Raw genomic sequence first — 15,808 nt, forward strand, 5'->3', positions numbered from 1 at the left:
TCTGCCATCATAATTCAGTCCTGCCCTTGCAGTATCAGACAGGAAAGGAATAAAAGCAAAGGCAGGAACTATGTGTGAAGTGAGGAAGGGAGTTACAGAGACAAGAGATCCTATCTGCAGTCACAGCCTCACCAGTCAATGCAGAAGTTGAACTCCCTCTCTTTTGTGCTTTGGTTCACTGAGGATGACAAGTCAGGGGGACTTTGGCTGAAAATATGTGGGAAGGAGGGAAGCCAAGAAAAAAGGCCTTTTTTATTTTTAAGAGGTGGCATTGACTCTTCTATCTATTTCAATTATCTTCAGTGTTTCATTTCCTTCTAGTTCGGAGTTGACTCTGCAGGGAACAAAAAAACCATAACAACAAAGGTTAACGCTAATAGTCATTTTTAAAAGCGCATATCCTGCTTGAATTGGCTAATGCTAAAAAGGCACTCAGTATTTACCAGGTACTTGTCAGCTGGAGTACGGTAACACACTGAATTAGTCATCTCTTTGGCTCTAGATATAACTTTGACACAAGTGCTCAGAAGGCATGCTTGGGTTGATATGGCTCACCCTAGCCCTCAGGATGGCATGCTTCCAAACAAAATCCCTCTCTTCACTGTTTGGTGTGCTTGCTACTGCTTGTTAGCAGAGAACAAGACCTGGGCCAACAGGACAGTGGCAGGACAAGAAAAGGTAGAGTGGAAAGAAAACTGCACATACATATTTAAACCAGTGAATCTCTTTGCAAAGGCCCCAAAAACTTACATAAATCTCTCTCTTTGCAAAGGTCCCAAAAACTTACATTTATGCTGAAAAAAAAAAATTATTATGAAGGAGCTCTGTGTTAAGTAGTTCAGATAACTTTACAGGTCTGTCTCCTAGGACTGAGTCCTGCAAACTTTCCACAGCAATGCTTTAGTAAGATCACTGCTGCAAGAAGCTCCAGCTCTTCACACCCTAACCTCATAGAAAGCCCAGTGAGTCACAGCCTCACACTTCCACCCAACTGGCAAAAGCTTATTCCTTTAGGAGACACAGAAGTAAGTGCTTAAAGAAGTGGGTAGCCACAACTAACAGGCTTACAGGGGTTAGGTTTCTGGCAGAAGCACTGAGTTTGGTAGCTGTGTTACTACAATATTATTGCAACCACTTCTCCAGAGTAACAATAACTTTGCCTATAAGCTCTCCAGATAGAGACCAAACTCTTACTTCGTGTTTCACAGTGCCCAGCACAGCTGAGCCCCTAGTCTTACTCCTGGGCCTCCAGGCACAAATGACAGTGACGCTGAACAGCCGTATGACAAGCAGCCCACCCTGCACTCACCTGTGCTGCTGCAGGCCCAGCAGCACCGATTTCTCTAGCCTCGTCTCGTTGGCTATTGTGAACTGCATGATATCATCCTGCTGTGTCCCTGGCATGGCTTCCAGTGACAGCGCTGTGTACTTGGAGGTGTCTGCTTGCCTGTCATTGTGATCTGCAAAGGAGATCGGGCTTGACGACTCCTCCAGTTGGTGAGGCTCTTCATAAATTAGCAGACTCCTTGACCTCACTGCATACAAAGACAAGGCAAAAAGAGATGAGAAATAGGCAGCTTGGAGAACAGCCCAGGTCATTTCAGGAAGTGGAAACTGTCAGAGCAGAACTAAAGCTGCAAAGGTCTTTTCCTTCCATCGTGATTGAACTGATAATTTGATAGCTGAGGAAAGATACCACAGCAATGGTCCAGGTAGGGATCAAAAAGCTCTGAATTATTCACAAAACAAGAACAAAATGAAACAATCACTTTGATAATATACATTGAAAGCAACTGGTTCATTACGGGTATATAATACTATGTTTCCCACTCAGTCCTTGGACTCTTTGTTGATACCGGCAAAGGACACACCAGCTGGTATCAGTTGCACATTTTAACAGTATGAACATTTGCTACCGAGTAGAAATCCTGCTACCTTTTACAGACCATTAGCTTTAGTTCCACAAACAGAAACAAAACTGCTTTAAACAGAAGTACCAAGCCAAGGGGAAAGGCTTTGCCCATGTCTATGAAGTCTTCCGCCATCAGAACAGCTTGCCAAGCTATCCTTTGAAAGACACAGGTATATCAAGGAATGGTCTGCTAAGGAGCAGAAAAGCAAGAGGTGCTTGAGGAGGGGGTTAGGGATGGGGGTGGAGAACAAGTGCCGAAGCACAACCAAGCAGGGAGCAAGACTGGAATAGTTGTCACTTACCAATGGAATCTGTGTAGGACTCTGGTGAGGAATGCTGCCTGGGCAACACCATCTTTGTAGCAGAAGGATATGGCCCATAGCTCTGAGAGAAGCTGCCAAAAACTACTGCAAAGCACAGCACCACCATCTGGCAAAGGGAGGATGCAGAAGAGGTAAGTGCACTAGCTCTTGGCCCATAGGTGCCCGTCAAAACTAAGAATCAACACAAAGCAGATCTGATACTTTTTCAAAGTATTTTCATCACTACATACAGTGTGTCTTAGCAAAGGCACATATACAATAACAATTCAGTGTTTTAAAGGGCAGATTTCAACGCTGGAGTTTGTTTTCAATGTCTGCCACCATTTTGGCCTGTAGCCTTATTTACTCCCAAAGTTGAAAAGCAGACACAACCACCATGTGTGTTTTACAGATGCTGTCGGGAATTTCCAAGGTTATTTCTGCTGCTGGCCCCAGTCTTGCTTTGAAGTGACAGAGAGACTGGCAGACTAGGAGAACAACTTAGGCCTTGAAAATCATTTCCATCTATTTATAGCACTAGTATAAAGGGGACTTACTGGCTGAGTGTAAGGAGGGAAAAAGGAAAAGTTTCATTCTAATCCTTTTCTTATCCTGACTACTATTACTGAAATAGGCCAGAGGTAGATTTACAGCCTTAGTCATATTTTTATTTGGATGAGCAAGTTTATTTTTACTGGTATCAAAAGAACCGGGCAAAGGTCACCCTCGTTTTCATTTAACAACTCTAGACACCATTTCTCACATACAATATTGTAGGAAATAGTAAAACAGGTTACTCAGAGGAGCAGTGCTCCTTCTTTCATCACTGCAGCATCCAATCAAAAGCACGGGCCCAGTCTCCTCCAGAATTTAATGCCCTCCCACAACCATTAATCTTCATCAGCCAGGAGTCTCACCTACCTCAAAATTCATTGTCAAATTTTGAAGAGAAGTTTCCCAAGCTGAGAATTTGCAAGTGAGGGGCTTCGCAGAATGAGGGATGTGCCTTTGAGCAGTGGAAAGGGATTCTCATTCCCCTACAATTCCCAGCTTTAGGGACACTCACCATAAGACAGGTCCCTGTCTGTGTGCTAGCTGCCTTACACGAACGGGACACTTTCCCAGCAACCATGGCTTGGAGTCTCTGCAACTGCTGCAGAAGTGTTCTGGAAAGCAAAGACAACAGACAAGCATCAAATGCACTGATATACCTGCTGGTTAAACAGCTTTTTGCTTCAAATTCCACACCTGGCAATAATACAGCGTTTATGACAAGGTACAGATCATTAAAGTCCTCCCCTTGAAGTCAGTAGCAAGGAGCGGTTTTAGTTTTACAAGATTTTTACATGTATTAGTACTGGACCTTTCAAAAAGATTTTTTGGCTTTCCCTCAACTGATGTCCCTGAACAATTACTTCTTCAGCACTTTCAGAAGGCTCTTACAAATAAAAACGGTATTTTCAGTGTTTCTACAAGAAACAATTCTGGTAAGTGTACAAACAACTGAAACTGCTCTAGGTGGAAGTGCCTAGATGCCTATACAACCTGGTTCTGTGTCATGAATTCAGCAGGAGTTTCACCATTATGTGAAAAGGTGCAGAAGTAAGTTTGTAACTGCTTTAATTGGTGGTAGAAGTATACAGCTACCTCCTTTTTCTGAAAACCTGCTGTACAGTGGTTTGGACCACATACTGGACCATTTTCAAAGAGAAGGTCTTAAAGCTAGACATCGGCACATACTTCATTTCTCATAAATTCATTTATTAAATAAAGCACTTTACTACTATTTGCTAAATCCTCCAGGAGTTGACAAAAATCACAGATCCTTGAAGTGGCTACTCTGACTGTGTCTTTCAGAGGTCCCAGCCACGACGAAGTCCCAACCACGATGGCAATTCTGTTCTGGTTGGAGTCAACAGTCCCAGACCGCGAAGGTATTCTGTCTTTCTGGCTGTTTTTCTTTTGCTATATCATCACCAATTACTACAGTTAGGATACTAGTGATTTACATGGGAAATTATCTCAAAGATAGAATGATTTAGGGTTTTCACAGCAGTTTTAATTTTGTTTTCATTAAAGCTTTTTAATGGACAAGGAGTAATCCAAATACTTGCCCTCGACACAGTCAAATAGAGTACAATTTTGCATCAGGATGTTAACTTTGCTGTTTGTTTCCAATTTTACTTTTCATTTCTCCTGTAAGTCTCACAACCTATTGTGGAGAGTAACCGCTACAAAACTCTAGGCAACAGCTTTGGAGGCTGTGACGTCAAATGCTAAAGCAAAAGGCAAGGTTAGGATGTCAGAGAAAATAGAAGGATTATTTTAAGATCAAACTGGCTAAAAGCTAATTGTAGGACAGACCCAGAGGTGCCTTCACAGCTCAATATACACTTGTCTGCCTATTATTATAGATTTTTTTAATCATCAATGCTCATTGCTAATTAGGGTTTAATGAATTCAAGGACTTCAGGAATGCATTCTGAAATGAGCACAAGGCATGCTCACAGCACATTTATCTGGGCCAGCAGATCCTTCTCAACTTATTAAGGAAGGATGTCTTGCATGCTCTTGAGAGCATGGTTTATTCTGCAACTCAGTATTTAAAAAAAAAGAAAGTGATTTGTCTAATTCAGTCCTTTATTCACTATTAGAGAGACCACAGGCAAATTAAGAGATGAAAACACTGTCCATCACGTAAATGAGACCATCCTAATTCCCTGCTCCCTTCTGCATCTTTCCCCAATTCCTCTTCCCATCCACTACATGGTGTAGGGTTCACAAAGACTTGCGTACGCGGTATATATAATTTTCTGGCACAGAACGTGCCGCATACAGTATTCCCACCATATGCCACCAGCTACGCTATACAGCAATGCCTTTTTAACCCTGCAATTTCTGTGCTATTACAGGAGACTAAATTTTCCCCCCGTTTCAGGCCTGAGTCACTGGGCTCGACACACAACAGCTCTGTGGTGCGAGGGGGAAGGAGCTCTCCTCCTCCCCAGCTCGGGGGCTGGCAGCAGCAGCAGCAGCCTTGAAATGCTGATCACTCTTGCCACTTTTTGCGGAGGCGTTGGTGAGAAAACAGCTAATGGCTGGTGAGGAAATCAACAGAGAAGAGGCAATTCTCCTCATTTTGCTCATCTCTGCCTTTTTGTGTCCAATTTAAAAAACCTGCTGGGCAGAGTGGGCCCAGAGAGCTGATTCCAAAAAGCTCTCTTTTTGGAAAGTATAATTAGGCAGGTATTTGGAGGTCTCCTATACAAAGAGGAAGATTCATCACCCACCTTATTTACCAACTACCTTCATATAAAATGTCTTTCTCCCCCAAGTCATTTATCTGTTTGAGCAGAGCTACTGCCGCCTTCTCAGCAGACAAGGACTCAGTGTTGGGAGCTGACAGGCTACAGGTGCATTTTCAAACTAAGAGCAAGGGCCAAGGCAAGAGCAAGAAACAAGTTTGTCTGTTCAGAGATGATAGCAGTTTACCCTGCCACTGCCAAAATGGGGCACTCCTTGGTGCTTTTATTCTCTATTTTAATCTGGAATGGTGGAAGACTGGATTCCAAGGTCAAAAGATCTCCTTTGCCATGCAAAAGCTGCCTTCATTGTTACTGGACGGCTGCAGGGATGATCTGGACTAAGAGAGGGAAAAGGAGCAGCTCTCTGCTCTATAGAACAGGAACTTAGGTTAAATGAAGATGCTCCCTCTAAATAGCAGCAGGAAGGCCATGAATGCTTTTAATGAAACACACTGCCTATGGCTAAGTCCTAACAGGAGAAAAAGCAATCCCAAGGCAGCATGCATAAGGGGGTTTGTACCCACAGGAATTATTTTCACTGTGTCTGACACATTTCCCAGTGATACTCAATTAGAGGGTCACCTCCGTAGGAGGTGCGAACGTGCCTTCACGCTTTTCTCTGCCAATGGAAGCACCTCATAGGAAAGCTGTAAAGTGACTGAAGACTCCTGCTTTCCCTTCCACACACTGCCAGCAAATTCACTCTGCCTGTGATGTCTTGTTTTTGTGTGCACATTCACGTATTCATCTTCAGAAGAGCCCCTTTCACTACCAAAGTAAGGAACAAGTCAAGGCTTTCCCTCTGCTTCCCGTGACACTTTGATTAAGGAGAGAAAATTTGTCACTCCAGGACCTAGCCACCTGGGAGGCTTCCTCAATTCAGTGTTTACGTTTAAAATCCAACATCGATTTAAACAAAAGATAGCTTCTAGGGGACACCAAACACTGTTTATTTTGATCAAGATTTTTCAGAGAATTTATCTGCTTTGTGAGGAACAAAACCTAATTTTGATAAGGAGAGAGAAAAATCATTCTGTCTTCCAACTCTACACACAGATTCCTTCTCTGCCTGTCCTATTTGTAGGAAAGAGAGCAAATCCCAAAGTAAGGTTTTCACTGAAAGACCAGAATACCTCAAAGCAGAAAAAAAATCCACATTTTTTCCTCACTTGAATTACAAAGAAAAAAATCCAGCAATTTTTCATCAAAGATGTTTCAGCATAAAGAACACTGTCCTGCTGCTTTGAAAACAAGGAGTCACTCCAGGGCTGCCACACTTTGTCAATTATTATAAGAGTGGTCTGAAATGAAGTGCAAGATATCTCATTGCAACTTAAGTCCAGATCCTTTGCTCCTTGAAAATGACTTGGTAAAATGACTTTATCAGCCTCAAATAAAGGAACAGCCAAGCAAATCAGTGAAGTCTGGCAGCTTTGGTGCTGATAAACCCTTGGTGGGTCAGACTGATAGGCAACTTGATCTTTAGATGACTGGGAGTTGTAACAATAGCTTGAGCAGGAGCATGAGAAATGGAAGAACATCCCAATTGTATTTAGAAAGCCATTGCCTTTAAGGTGCCTGTCAGAGTGGAGACCTACACAATTTGCTAGTCATTAGTCCACGGGAGCAACTCTAGCAGCTACTTGCATGCATTGTCCACGTGTGACACTCTCAACCATATGCTAATTGGATCCTAAGTCTATCATTTCTCCAGGAAAAGTGATCATCAATATATTTATAAATACAGACTCAACAGAAATGAAAAGCAAAAGTACTTCTCATATGTCATACACAGTACCAGATGTTTCAATACTGTCTTTAAGCCCAAATAGCCATGGCTCCCAGCTAGACAACGCTGGTGTCAGAGACCGTATTCAACCCCCTAGATCATTGGCAGTTTCTGCCTTCAGTCCCAGTGCCAAAACTTGAGTGGATCAAGCCCTCTTGCTGACTGGGACGAGTCAGTTCAACTCTTGGTGCCAGCTTCTTCTCACATCCTTTGCTTTCTAAGACAGCAGTGCCCCACATGTTCAGATGCTACTCAAACCAGCGAGAGCCTGGCTCACTTGTGGCTACAAGACATAACAGACAGGCATGTAATAATGTGCTTCCTTAGTTTTGAGAAAACTGCCTGGAAAGGAACTTGGATGGGTTTCTTTTAAGGGACTTTGTCACATAAATTAGGAGAGGAAACATATGCTAGTGTTCTAATACTAAAGATGCCAAAAATGCTGCAGTCACCCACTCAGAGTAATGAGAATTAAAAACTCCCCTGCATCTTGATCCCCAACCTCCTGCCTTGCCTTTTAAGATGCATGAATGTCAAGGGAGATGCTTCTGGATGCAAATTTTTTGACCACATTTGCACCTTTTACACTACATCTTTTCAGATCCAGAATTTCAGGCTAAGGCAGGCTCTCAGGGAAGATTCTTCTAAATTTTTTCATGTTACTGAGAATAATGTAGGAACATTTTTACCAGAAGAAATTCTAATGTTTCCATGGTTTGGAGCCAGATTTTGAAATGCAAGCAGGGTTTCCCTGAAGTCTTAGGTATGTATCTGTGCAAGTGTGTTCTATATATAGAATAACATGCTCTAAAAAACTAATTGCACATACTGAAAGGAAACTCTGCTGTTCAATAGTTGTATGTTTTGGAAATTGCCCTTGAGTTCCTCTCAACTCCAGCCAGACTATAAAAACATAATACTGACTGACAGCACATACATGTGCATGAACTTTTACGTAAGCAGCTACAGCCCAATTTTCCAACAAGGTAAAAAAACAACTTTGTCTTCGTCTACACTTGAGTGCGTGAGCATTTTTACATGTAAACATAGCTCTTATTTTCCCGTTATCTTTCTTCCACTTTTACAAATTTTTCACAACAAAAGAAAATTTCTAATATTTGTAGATCTACTTTTAGATAATACTTTCAATGATGTCTTCATTTTTTACTGCATTGAACACTCAAAGTTGCAACAAAAGTCAACTGGGGCTCTGCTTTGGGTGTATTAAATAAGATACATATGTGTATGACTGTGTGCTAGGACTTTGAGAAATAAAGTCCTAAACTTATAAATTTGGGCATTCAAGAATAAACTGACACTGCATAATTTTGACCATCACTTTGAATGGTGATTCCATTGAATCACTTTGAACTTTGATTCCTGACTGTACATAGGAGATGGAAGTACCAGCTACAGGATGCTGTGAAGACAGGTTCTGAAACATTTGAACAGTTTCTGGATGCCACATCAAGGCTCTGTGCAAATACCAATGAGGAAACCAGACATTTTTAATTCACTGTAGGAAGTGGATAATGTACATTAAACAAGGGCCTGGAACCGTTCTCTGAATGAGATAGTTGCACAATTATACACTGAATAAGAAAAGTGGCTCTTTGGGGTTAAGGTGAAAAAACCCATAATGTGGTAAGTTACATAATTCAGGCTTGATGAAAGCAGGCACTTTTACACATTTCTCATTACTTCAATTTGAAGCCTTAACAGATTTTTAGATACAGTTTGTATCTAAATAGCCAAAACAGCATTGCCATGAATTACGAGAATTTCTGTGCAGAGGGTCAGGAACATCTGCTTCTCTGCAGGAAATTACAAATCAGTATCGATGCTACTGCAGAGGGAAGAAAACAATGCAACTCATCCCACATGCCCAAAGTAGGAAGGATTTGGAGATAATATCACTTAGCTAAATATTTTTAGAGCATTTAGCATGAGAGAATTAAGATCACCAAATAATAGAGAAGATGCTAAAGGTCCTGTCTAAAAGGACGGACAATACCAACAAAGCTGTTCTCATGACCGCATTTATAACAACTCAAGAGATGAAAACAGCTGGCCAAATTTAGCTGAACTGGGGAGAACAACTCTAGGCTTGACAACATGTTGTCCCTGAGTGGTTCATCCACAGCTGTACTTTTCCTTAGAGCACCTGGCTTCAGCACCTCCTGCGACAGATCCTGGGAGAGAAAACCCTACTCTACACCTACAGAACAATTCCTGGTTCTTTTATGTAAAATCCTGGAGGAAGATACAAGAGGCACAGAAATGGATTGGCTCTCTTCAAACAAGCAGCAGATGTCTTTATGCATGAGCAGTGTGTGGGAGACACTCTCCAGCAAATTACAGCGCTACAGCGTCTGGCTCCATGAAATTAAAGATTGGATCCGGACATTAGAAACAACACATGCTACTCAATTAGCAATACATTGGCTGCCAGACAAGCTCTAGGGCCATTTTCCATGATCATGGGTCTTACCTTCAAAACCCAGCCTCCTCCCACACTTCAGTGCTACCATCATGTTCAGTGGTAATATTCAACCATTACTACAAATGCCTCTAACTAGAAGGTGTTAACAGTGGGCTTATCTAGTACATACTCATTGGAATTTGCCATCATTAGAGAACATACTGAGCATAAACCATGACTGACACTCCACTCTCAGCTAACATCCAATTAAAAGCTCAGCTATTCAACATCTTCTGCCATGTGTCCTTTGAGAAAGCCACCGAGTCACCCGTTTCTTCAGAAATGAAGAAACAAGAAGTTGATTTTCCCCCTCCAAATGAAGGAAATTCTGGGGTGTGAGATGGTTAGAAGGGTGCACAATAATTGCAATGCCCATTTCTTCAGAAATGAAGAAACAAGAAGTTGATTTTCCCCCTCCAAATGAAGGAAATTCTGGGGTGTGAGATGGTTAGAAGGGTGCACAATAATTGCAATGACATCTAGTAGACCAGAAGGAACTAATAATGACTGTTGACCTTCAGCACTGTAATTTCTGGAAGTGTCATGTTCCAGGTCAAGGTCTCCCGTCAAGAGTGTTTCACTAAATAAAGACAATTTGGAGAGTTGGGCTGTAGGGTTTTTTTGTTTGTTATGTATCACTAATTATGTTTCCCTGGGCAGTGGAAGAACACAAAGAAGAGTGCTAAAAGGTTTCTCAAGCACACCACAGGCTAGGGAGACAGTTCAAGACCTGACATCAAAGCCTCCATGCTTTACATCACACTGCAGTCACGATAACTGGCCTTCCTCATCTTTCTTTGACATTAACCACATCAGATACAGCTATTGTTCACGTTTCAATTGATCTCTTAACTTCGAGATTTTCACTTTTCACTGTAATATCATGCTACAGTTTTGTTTTATTCCCTTCATACCTTACCTGTTAGTATTCTCCAGGACTTCAACCTTCTTACGCAGCTCACTATTTTCATTTGAACAGGTCTCAACTCTGGACACAGCACAAGGAAAGAAAGAGGAATGTAAAAATCAGTCATTTATTAAGGAGATTGTAAAACAAACCAAACTTGCTTTCACAGAGAGCTCTACGATCTTGCCTACATTTAATGAAAAGTTACACCAACGAACTTTAGTCATAATCTTTAATCATACTTCATAGTGTAAAAGACATTGCAAAAGGTACTACTAGCTGTGGATCACCTGCTTACAGTGCTCAACTACATCCCTGTAGGTGCAGCTCATTCAGGATGGGCTGTAACTACTTTTTGCCCCTTGAAATAGCAGCAAAGACCCTGCTCAGACTTTCTCTGTGCCTCGGGACAAGGGACAGATACTGTAAAAGTCACAGAACATGCTTTATATTTATGTTGTTAGCAAGTATTTTGTGCAAAGGTGTTCCTTTGCACTTCATTGCTAGGATAAGGCACCAAGCAATTTGGCAAATGCCATGCTTCTGAAATCAGATCCTTGAATTTCAAGTTTATGGAGGCTAAGAAGCCAGGAGATTAATTCCCAAGAGAGTGCTCATTTCCACACTGCCCCTGGAAACCCCCTAAACTAAAGGAGATTATCATATAACATGCCACATAAGAGGTCCAAGTGAAAATATGGGACCCCTAAAAAGACAAACATGACCATCTGGAATAGCTTCAAGAAGGAAAAAGGTAAAGGGAAATAGCTTTGCTATCTGTATGCATAGGGTGGAATTTCGCAAGAGTAACTTTGAGAAAGCGAGACTCGGCTATAAAGAAATACGAAAAAGAAGAAATTACATCAAGGATATCACCAAAGATGGTACAAGGGGTTTAACAGATCCATCTGGTGAAGTGCATAAGAGAAATACTAGAATACTTGTCCCTTGGAAGAAAGATTAATTTGGGATATAAATCACTAACTGGGAGTCTGGCTCCTTCTTGCTAAGGGAAGTTGATGGGTCACATGCTGTTTTCCTGAGTCCTGCTTATTTTCCCAGGCAGTCTTGACTCACCCACTTCCTATTTCTGTCTCCATCTGCACTAGAAGACAGAATATATTCACTCTGAATCTACCTTTCCCTGGACACCGCCTACCCACTAGGCCAACAGAGTTGCATGAGGGGGAGGCTACAATAGCAGATGGGTCTTGCCTTATTTAAGGTTTAAAGCCTTTGTCTGCACGTTAGGAACGTGTTGCAGGTAGACACAGTTACGAATGCAGCACCCCAGCACACGTACAAGCAGAAGCCAGAAGAAGGGCCTTTTCTCAGTCACAACCACGAGATGGCAGCTGGCACTCTGTGCACGAAACAGTCCCAACATCAACAGCTGGATCCCTTCCCAGTCCAGCAACTAGTGCTATTGGCCCACTTGAAACAGGAAGGAGGCTGGCTTACTTTTTTTCCAGACTGTCCATGTATTCTTTCTTTTTTCTTCTACTTTCCTGGGCAGAAATCTAAGGAAAAAGGAAGACAAACACCAAATATTTGCATAGGAAAAAAACCATCAGAAATTAATTAATAAACTGGTAAAAAGCCCTGACGTTATTAGATTCAAGCCCCCGTGCTGTTCTCATTTCTATTCCTGGCAAGCAAAGCACTGACTTGGTCTGCTTCCACATCCTGAAGCAAGGCTGCTCCTCTCAGTAGTAGGAAAAAGATCATTCCCTGCTCTTACAGAACTAACCTTGAAAAGTAAATCAGATTCATCTGGAGAGAATATCCTAGGACAAATACTAAAAGATGGTCCCAGGACAATGCCCTGCATCTGGGAGAGGAAAAGCCCATTCATGCATTAGAAAGCAGCTTTGTAGAAAAAGACTTGGGGGTCCTGATGAGTAAGTCAAACATAAGTCAGCAATGTGCCCCTACAGCAAAGGCGGCCAACCAGATCCGGGTCTACATTAACAAAATTGTAGCTAGAAGGTCGAGAGGAGTGGTTCTTCCCCTCTCTTCAGTGCCTGCAAGACCAAGTTGAGTACAGCATACAGTTTGTGGCTCTGAAATAAATACTTCGGATGAACAGAAGCAAGTCCAGAGGAGAGCCACTGCTATAATAAGCGTGCTGGAGCACATGACATATCAGGAAAGGCAGAGAAAGCTGGGTTTGTTCAGAGTTAAGAAGAGAAGGCTAAGGAGGGAATCCTACTGCTGTCTTCAACTATCTTGTGTAGTGAAGATGATGTCAGAGTCTTCTCAGAGGTGTACAGCAAAATGGCAAGAGGCATCAAATACAAGTTGCAACAAGGGAAATTCCAATTAGACGTTAAGAATTCTATTTATTTGTTTTTACCACAAGAGTGGCCTAATATGGGAACAGGTTGCCCAGAGATGCTGGGGACTCTTCATCCTTTGAGATGGTAAAACGTGACTGGACAAGTCCCTGAGCAACTTGATCTAAGCTGACCCTGCTTTCAAAGCAAGGAGTTGGACCAAAGGACCTCCAGAGATCCCTTCCAATATAAATGACTCTGATTATATGAAAGTGGTACATAAAATGCACAAGGTCACTTTCAAAAATTTTTAAAAAATATATTACAAGACCAAATTCCAATTCAGCGTAGGCAAATTTACACCTCTATCTGCAAAACCAATAACAGAATGCATTAACCTTCAAAGATGTGCTAATGTGCTCTAGAACAAGTGAGCTGGCCAGGTCTGAAAAAAAAATGCTTTCCTCCCTATCACTAGCTCTTCCCCATGTTGGAAGAAAGAAAAGGCTTGTAGGACATTTCACAGCCTTGGTATCAACCATTCATTTAGAAGTCATGGAATTCAGTGATCAAAAGACTAGGGCACTGAAATACACAGTCAGATTTTAAAACGTGAAACAGTGGAAAAGAACACCTTCATCACCAAGGAAAGAACACAGAAGTCTTTGCCTACCGTAAGGGTAGGATTGTACTGTTTTTAAAATGGAGCCAAGCAACAGCAACTTGATACCCTGCTTGCTAAATACTCTATTGTTCATGTGTTCAGGTAAGTACCTAGACAGAGGCACACTGTCACAGTGACAGACAATTTGATGGATGTGTTTAGGAACAAAGAAAAACACTTTGTTAAAAGACATCTTACAGCACTCAACAATACCATAGACCATTACTGCAGAATTGTTGCAGCATTTTTTTAAATGAAGGATGAGTAGGAATTACCCAGCAAAGTTAACATTTACCTTGTTCTTTATTTTCCTGCGGATTTTCTTCAGCACTTTCTCCTCTGCTTTTGTCAGGGGCAGTTTGGTAGGGATTGGGTACCCCTCTGCTATCAGCGTCCTCTTCTCCTCCTCTGTCAGGATGAGTGGGCCAGTCCCCTGTAATTTCTGCAAGTATCATAGAAATGAAATAATGTAACAGTAAATGCACACAACCCTAGAGAAAAGGGAGTTAGGGAAGAGAGGCAGCAGATCTCGCACTTCAGAGAGGACTTTGCCTACTAGCACAGCAGCCTCTTGAAATTGGGAATGCATGGATAGCTTCCATTCAGAAACTGAACCTTTGGGACAGGATTCCCTCAAAACAGTTGTTCTTGGCCCAGCTCTGCACACACTGAGGCCAACAGTAAAACTTCCCTTGGCTCAAACAGGGAAAGAGACAAATGAGAAGCACTACTGAAAATCCCTCCCTAAAGATCACCACTTGCTTTCGACAAGAGGACAGATGCAGATCTACCAGGGACAGGTTAACCCAGCAGGGCTGGGCCCTAATGCAAAACACAATCCATGGTGGGAGAAGCCTAATAACACTGTTGAACTCTGTCTCAACTGAGAGGAGAGGCACACGCTGTTCTCTGTGGGAACAGAACAGACCAGTGAGCAAGAATTACTGGATCTGCAGTTTTGACCAGAGATGGGTTCATCTAAAGAACAACAGAAAGTTAGCAAATCCATAGCAAAAACAGTAGGGTTTTTTTTTAAAAGAAAAAAAAGAAAAAAAAGAAAAAAGAAAAAAAGAAAAAAAGAAAAAAAGAAAAAAGAGAGAGATGGATAGATAAGATGCTGGAAAAAGCCAGTCCAACTTACATGTGGTGCAGTCAAGAGAGGGGAATTGGAGAGCGCTGAAGCTGTGCGCGATGTCACTTTAGCTGTGGTTTGTAGTTGGATTGGACTTGAAGGAGGGAGCGATCTAGCTGGGCTCTGCCCTCCTTCAGAGTCACTGCCATGGCTGCTGGGAGGGGTTGGAGGCAAATGTAGGGGATCCACTGCTAAATGGCAAGAGAGACATATAACACAAGGTTTTGAGATGCTAATTTAAATTTCCACTAGAGCTGCCACTGCCACCACCACCCAGTTTCCAAGACTAGGACTCTGCTAAAAAACGGATCAAGCAAAAGTGGTAACTTGGAAGACCTTCAAAGCATGCAAGTCTCCAAAGGAGGAACGAAACGCAGCAGCTATCTTTAGGTTCAACAGACAAAACAGGGCTCTGCGCATATGCCCCAGTCATTTCTACCTACACTGAAATGTCTTCTCCAAATGCTTTGAGGTTTGAGTATAGCCCTCCAGTACAAGTCCCTGCCCCTGAGAAACCACATCAACAGAGGGCTCTGAGCCAGCGTGCTTTCTCTCCAAAAACAATAATCTTTCCTAACTTTGCTGTGGATTAAACAAATTGTCAGTATTTTTCAAGAGAAGGTATCACGTCCAAGGTGTTATATGAACAGGGAGGAGAGAAATAATCTGCCTCCTAAGGACTTGGTTTGGCACAACTGGGAGGAAGTGACAACATAGTGACAGCGAAGGCTTTAATGTACTGATGGAGCAGGAGCAGCATAGGTAACCACCTAACGTCTCTCACACGGTGCTATCCAGGGCCATAACCTAACTTCTACTGCACTTGTAGCCAAAAGAACCTGTGCTAGAATTGGCAAGCAAAGTCATAACTAAGTCATTTCTTCTCTAAGATAAACTTACGACAATGAGAATCGGGAGTAGGAAGATACAGGGCTGAATTTGCCACCTTCCACTTCTGTTACACTTTGCAAATTTGAGTTGAAAAGATCAAAGGGGGGGGGGGGGGGGGAGAGGGGGAGAAAAAAAGAAACAAAAAAAA

General features: G+C 42.2%; 1 protein-coding gene across 2 annotated transcripts in view; it reads right to left on the bottom strand.

The window, feature by feature from the left end:
- Positions 1–255: 255 nt before the first annotated feature.
- The window catches only part of CREB3L2 (cAMP responsive element binding protein 3 like 2), a 37,270-nt gene continuing 21,717 nt past the window's right edge, over positions 256–15,808 (bottom strand). Inside the window, exons 4-11 of one of the 2 annotated variants that reach the window (XM_019474413.1) lie at positions 14,779–14,960; positions 13,933–14,079; positions 12,159–12,217; positions 10,710–10,778; positions 3,281–3,380; positions 2,215–2,341; positions 1,310–1,535; positions 256–334 (exon numbers count right to left, since the gene is read on the bottom strand). In XM_019474413.1, coding sequence (XP_019329958.1) covers positions 259–334; positions 1,310–1,535; positions 2,215–2,341; positions 3,281–3,380; positions 10,710–10,778; positions 12,159–12,217; positions 13,933–14,079; positions 14,779–14,960 — 986 coding nt within the window. In that variant the 3' untranslated portion in view covers positions 256–258. The remainder of the gene's footprint in view (positions 335–1,309; positions 1,536–2,214; positions 2,342–3,280; positions 3,381–10,709; positions 10,779–12,158; positions 12,218–13,932; positions 14,080–14,778; positions 14,961–15,808) is intronic. The other variant, XM_019474414.1, reaches the window with a different exon arrangement.

Source organism: Aptenodytes forsteri, unplaced genomic scaffold (assembly GCF_000699145.1).
Source record: "Aptenodytes forsteri isolate BGI_AS27 unplaced genomic scaffold, ASM69914v1 Scaffold56, whole genome shotgun sequence".
Taxonomy (NCBI): domain Eukaryota; kingdom Metazoa; phylum Chordata; class Aves; order Sphenisciformes; family Spheniscidae; genus Aptenodytes; species Aptenodytes forsteri.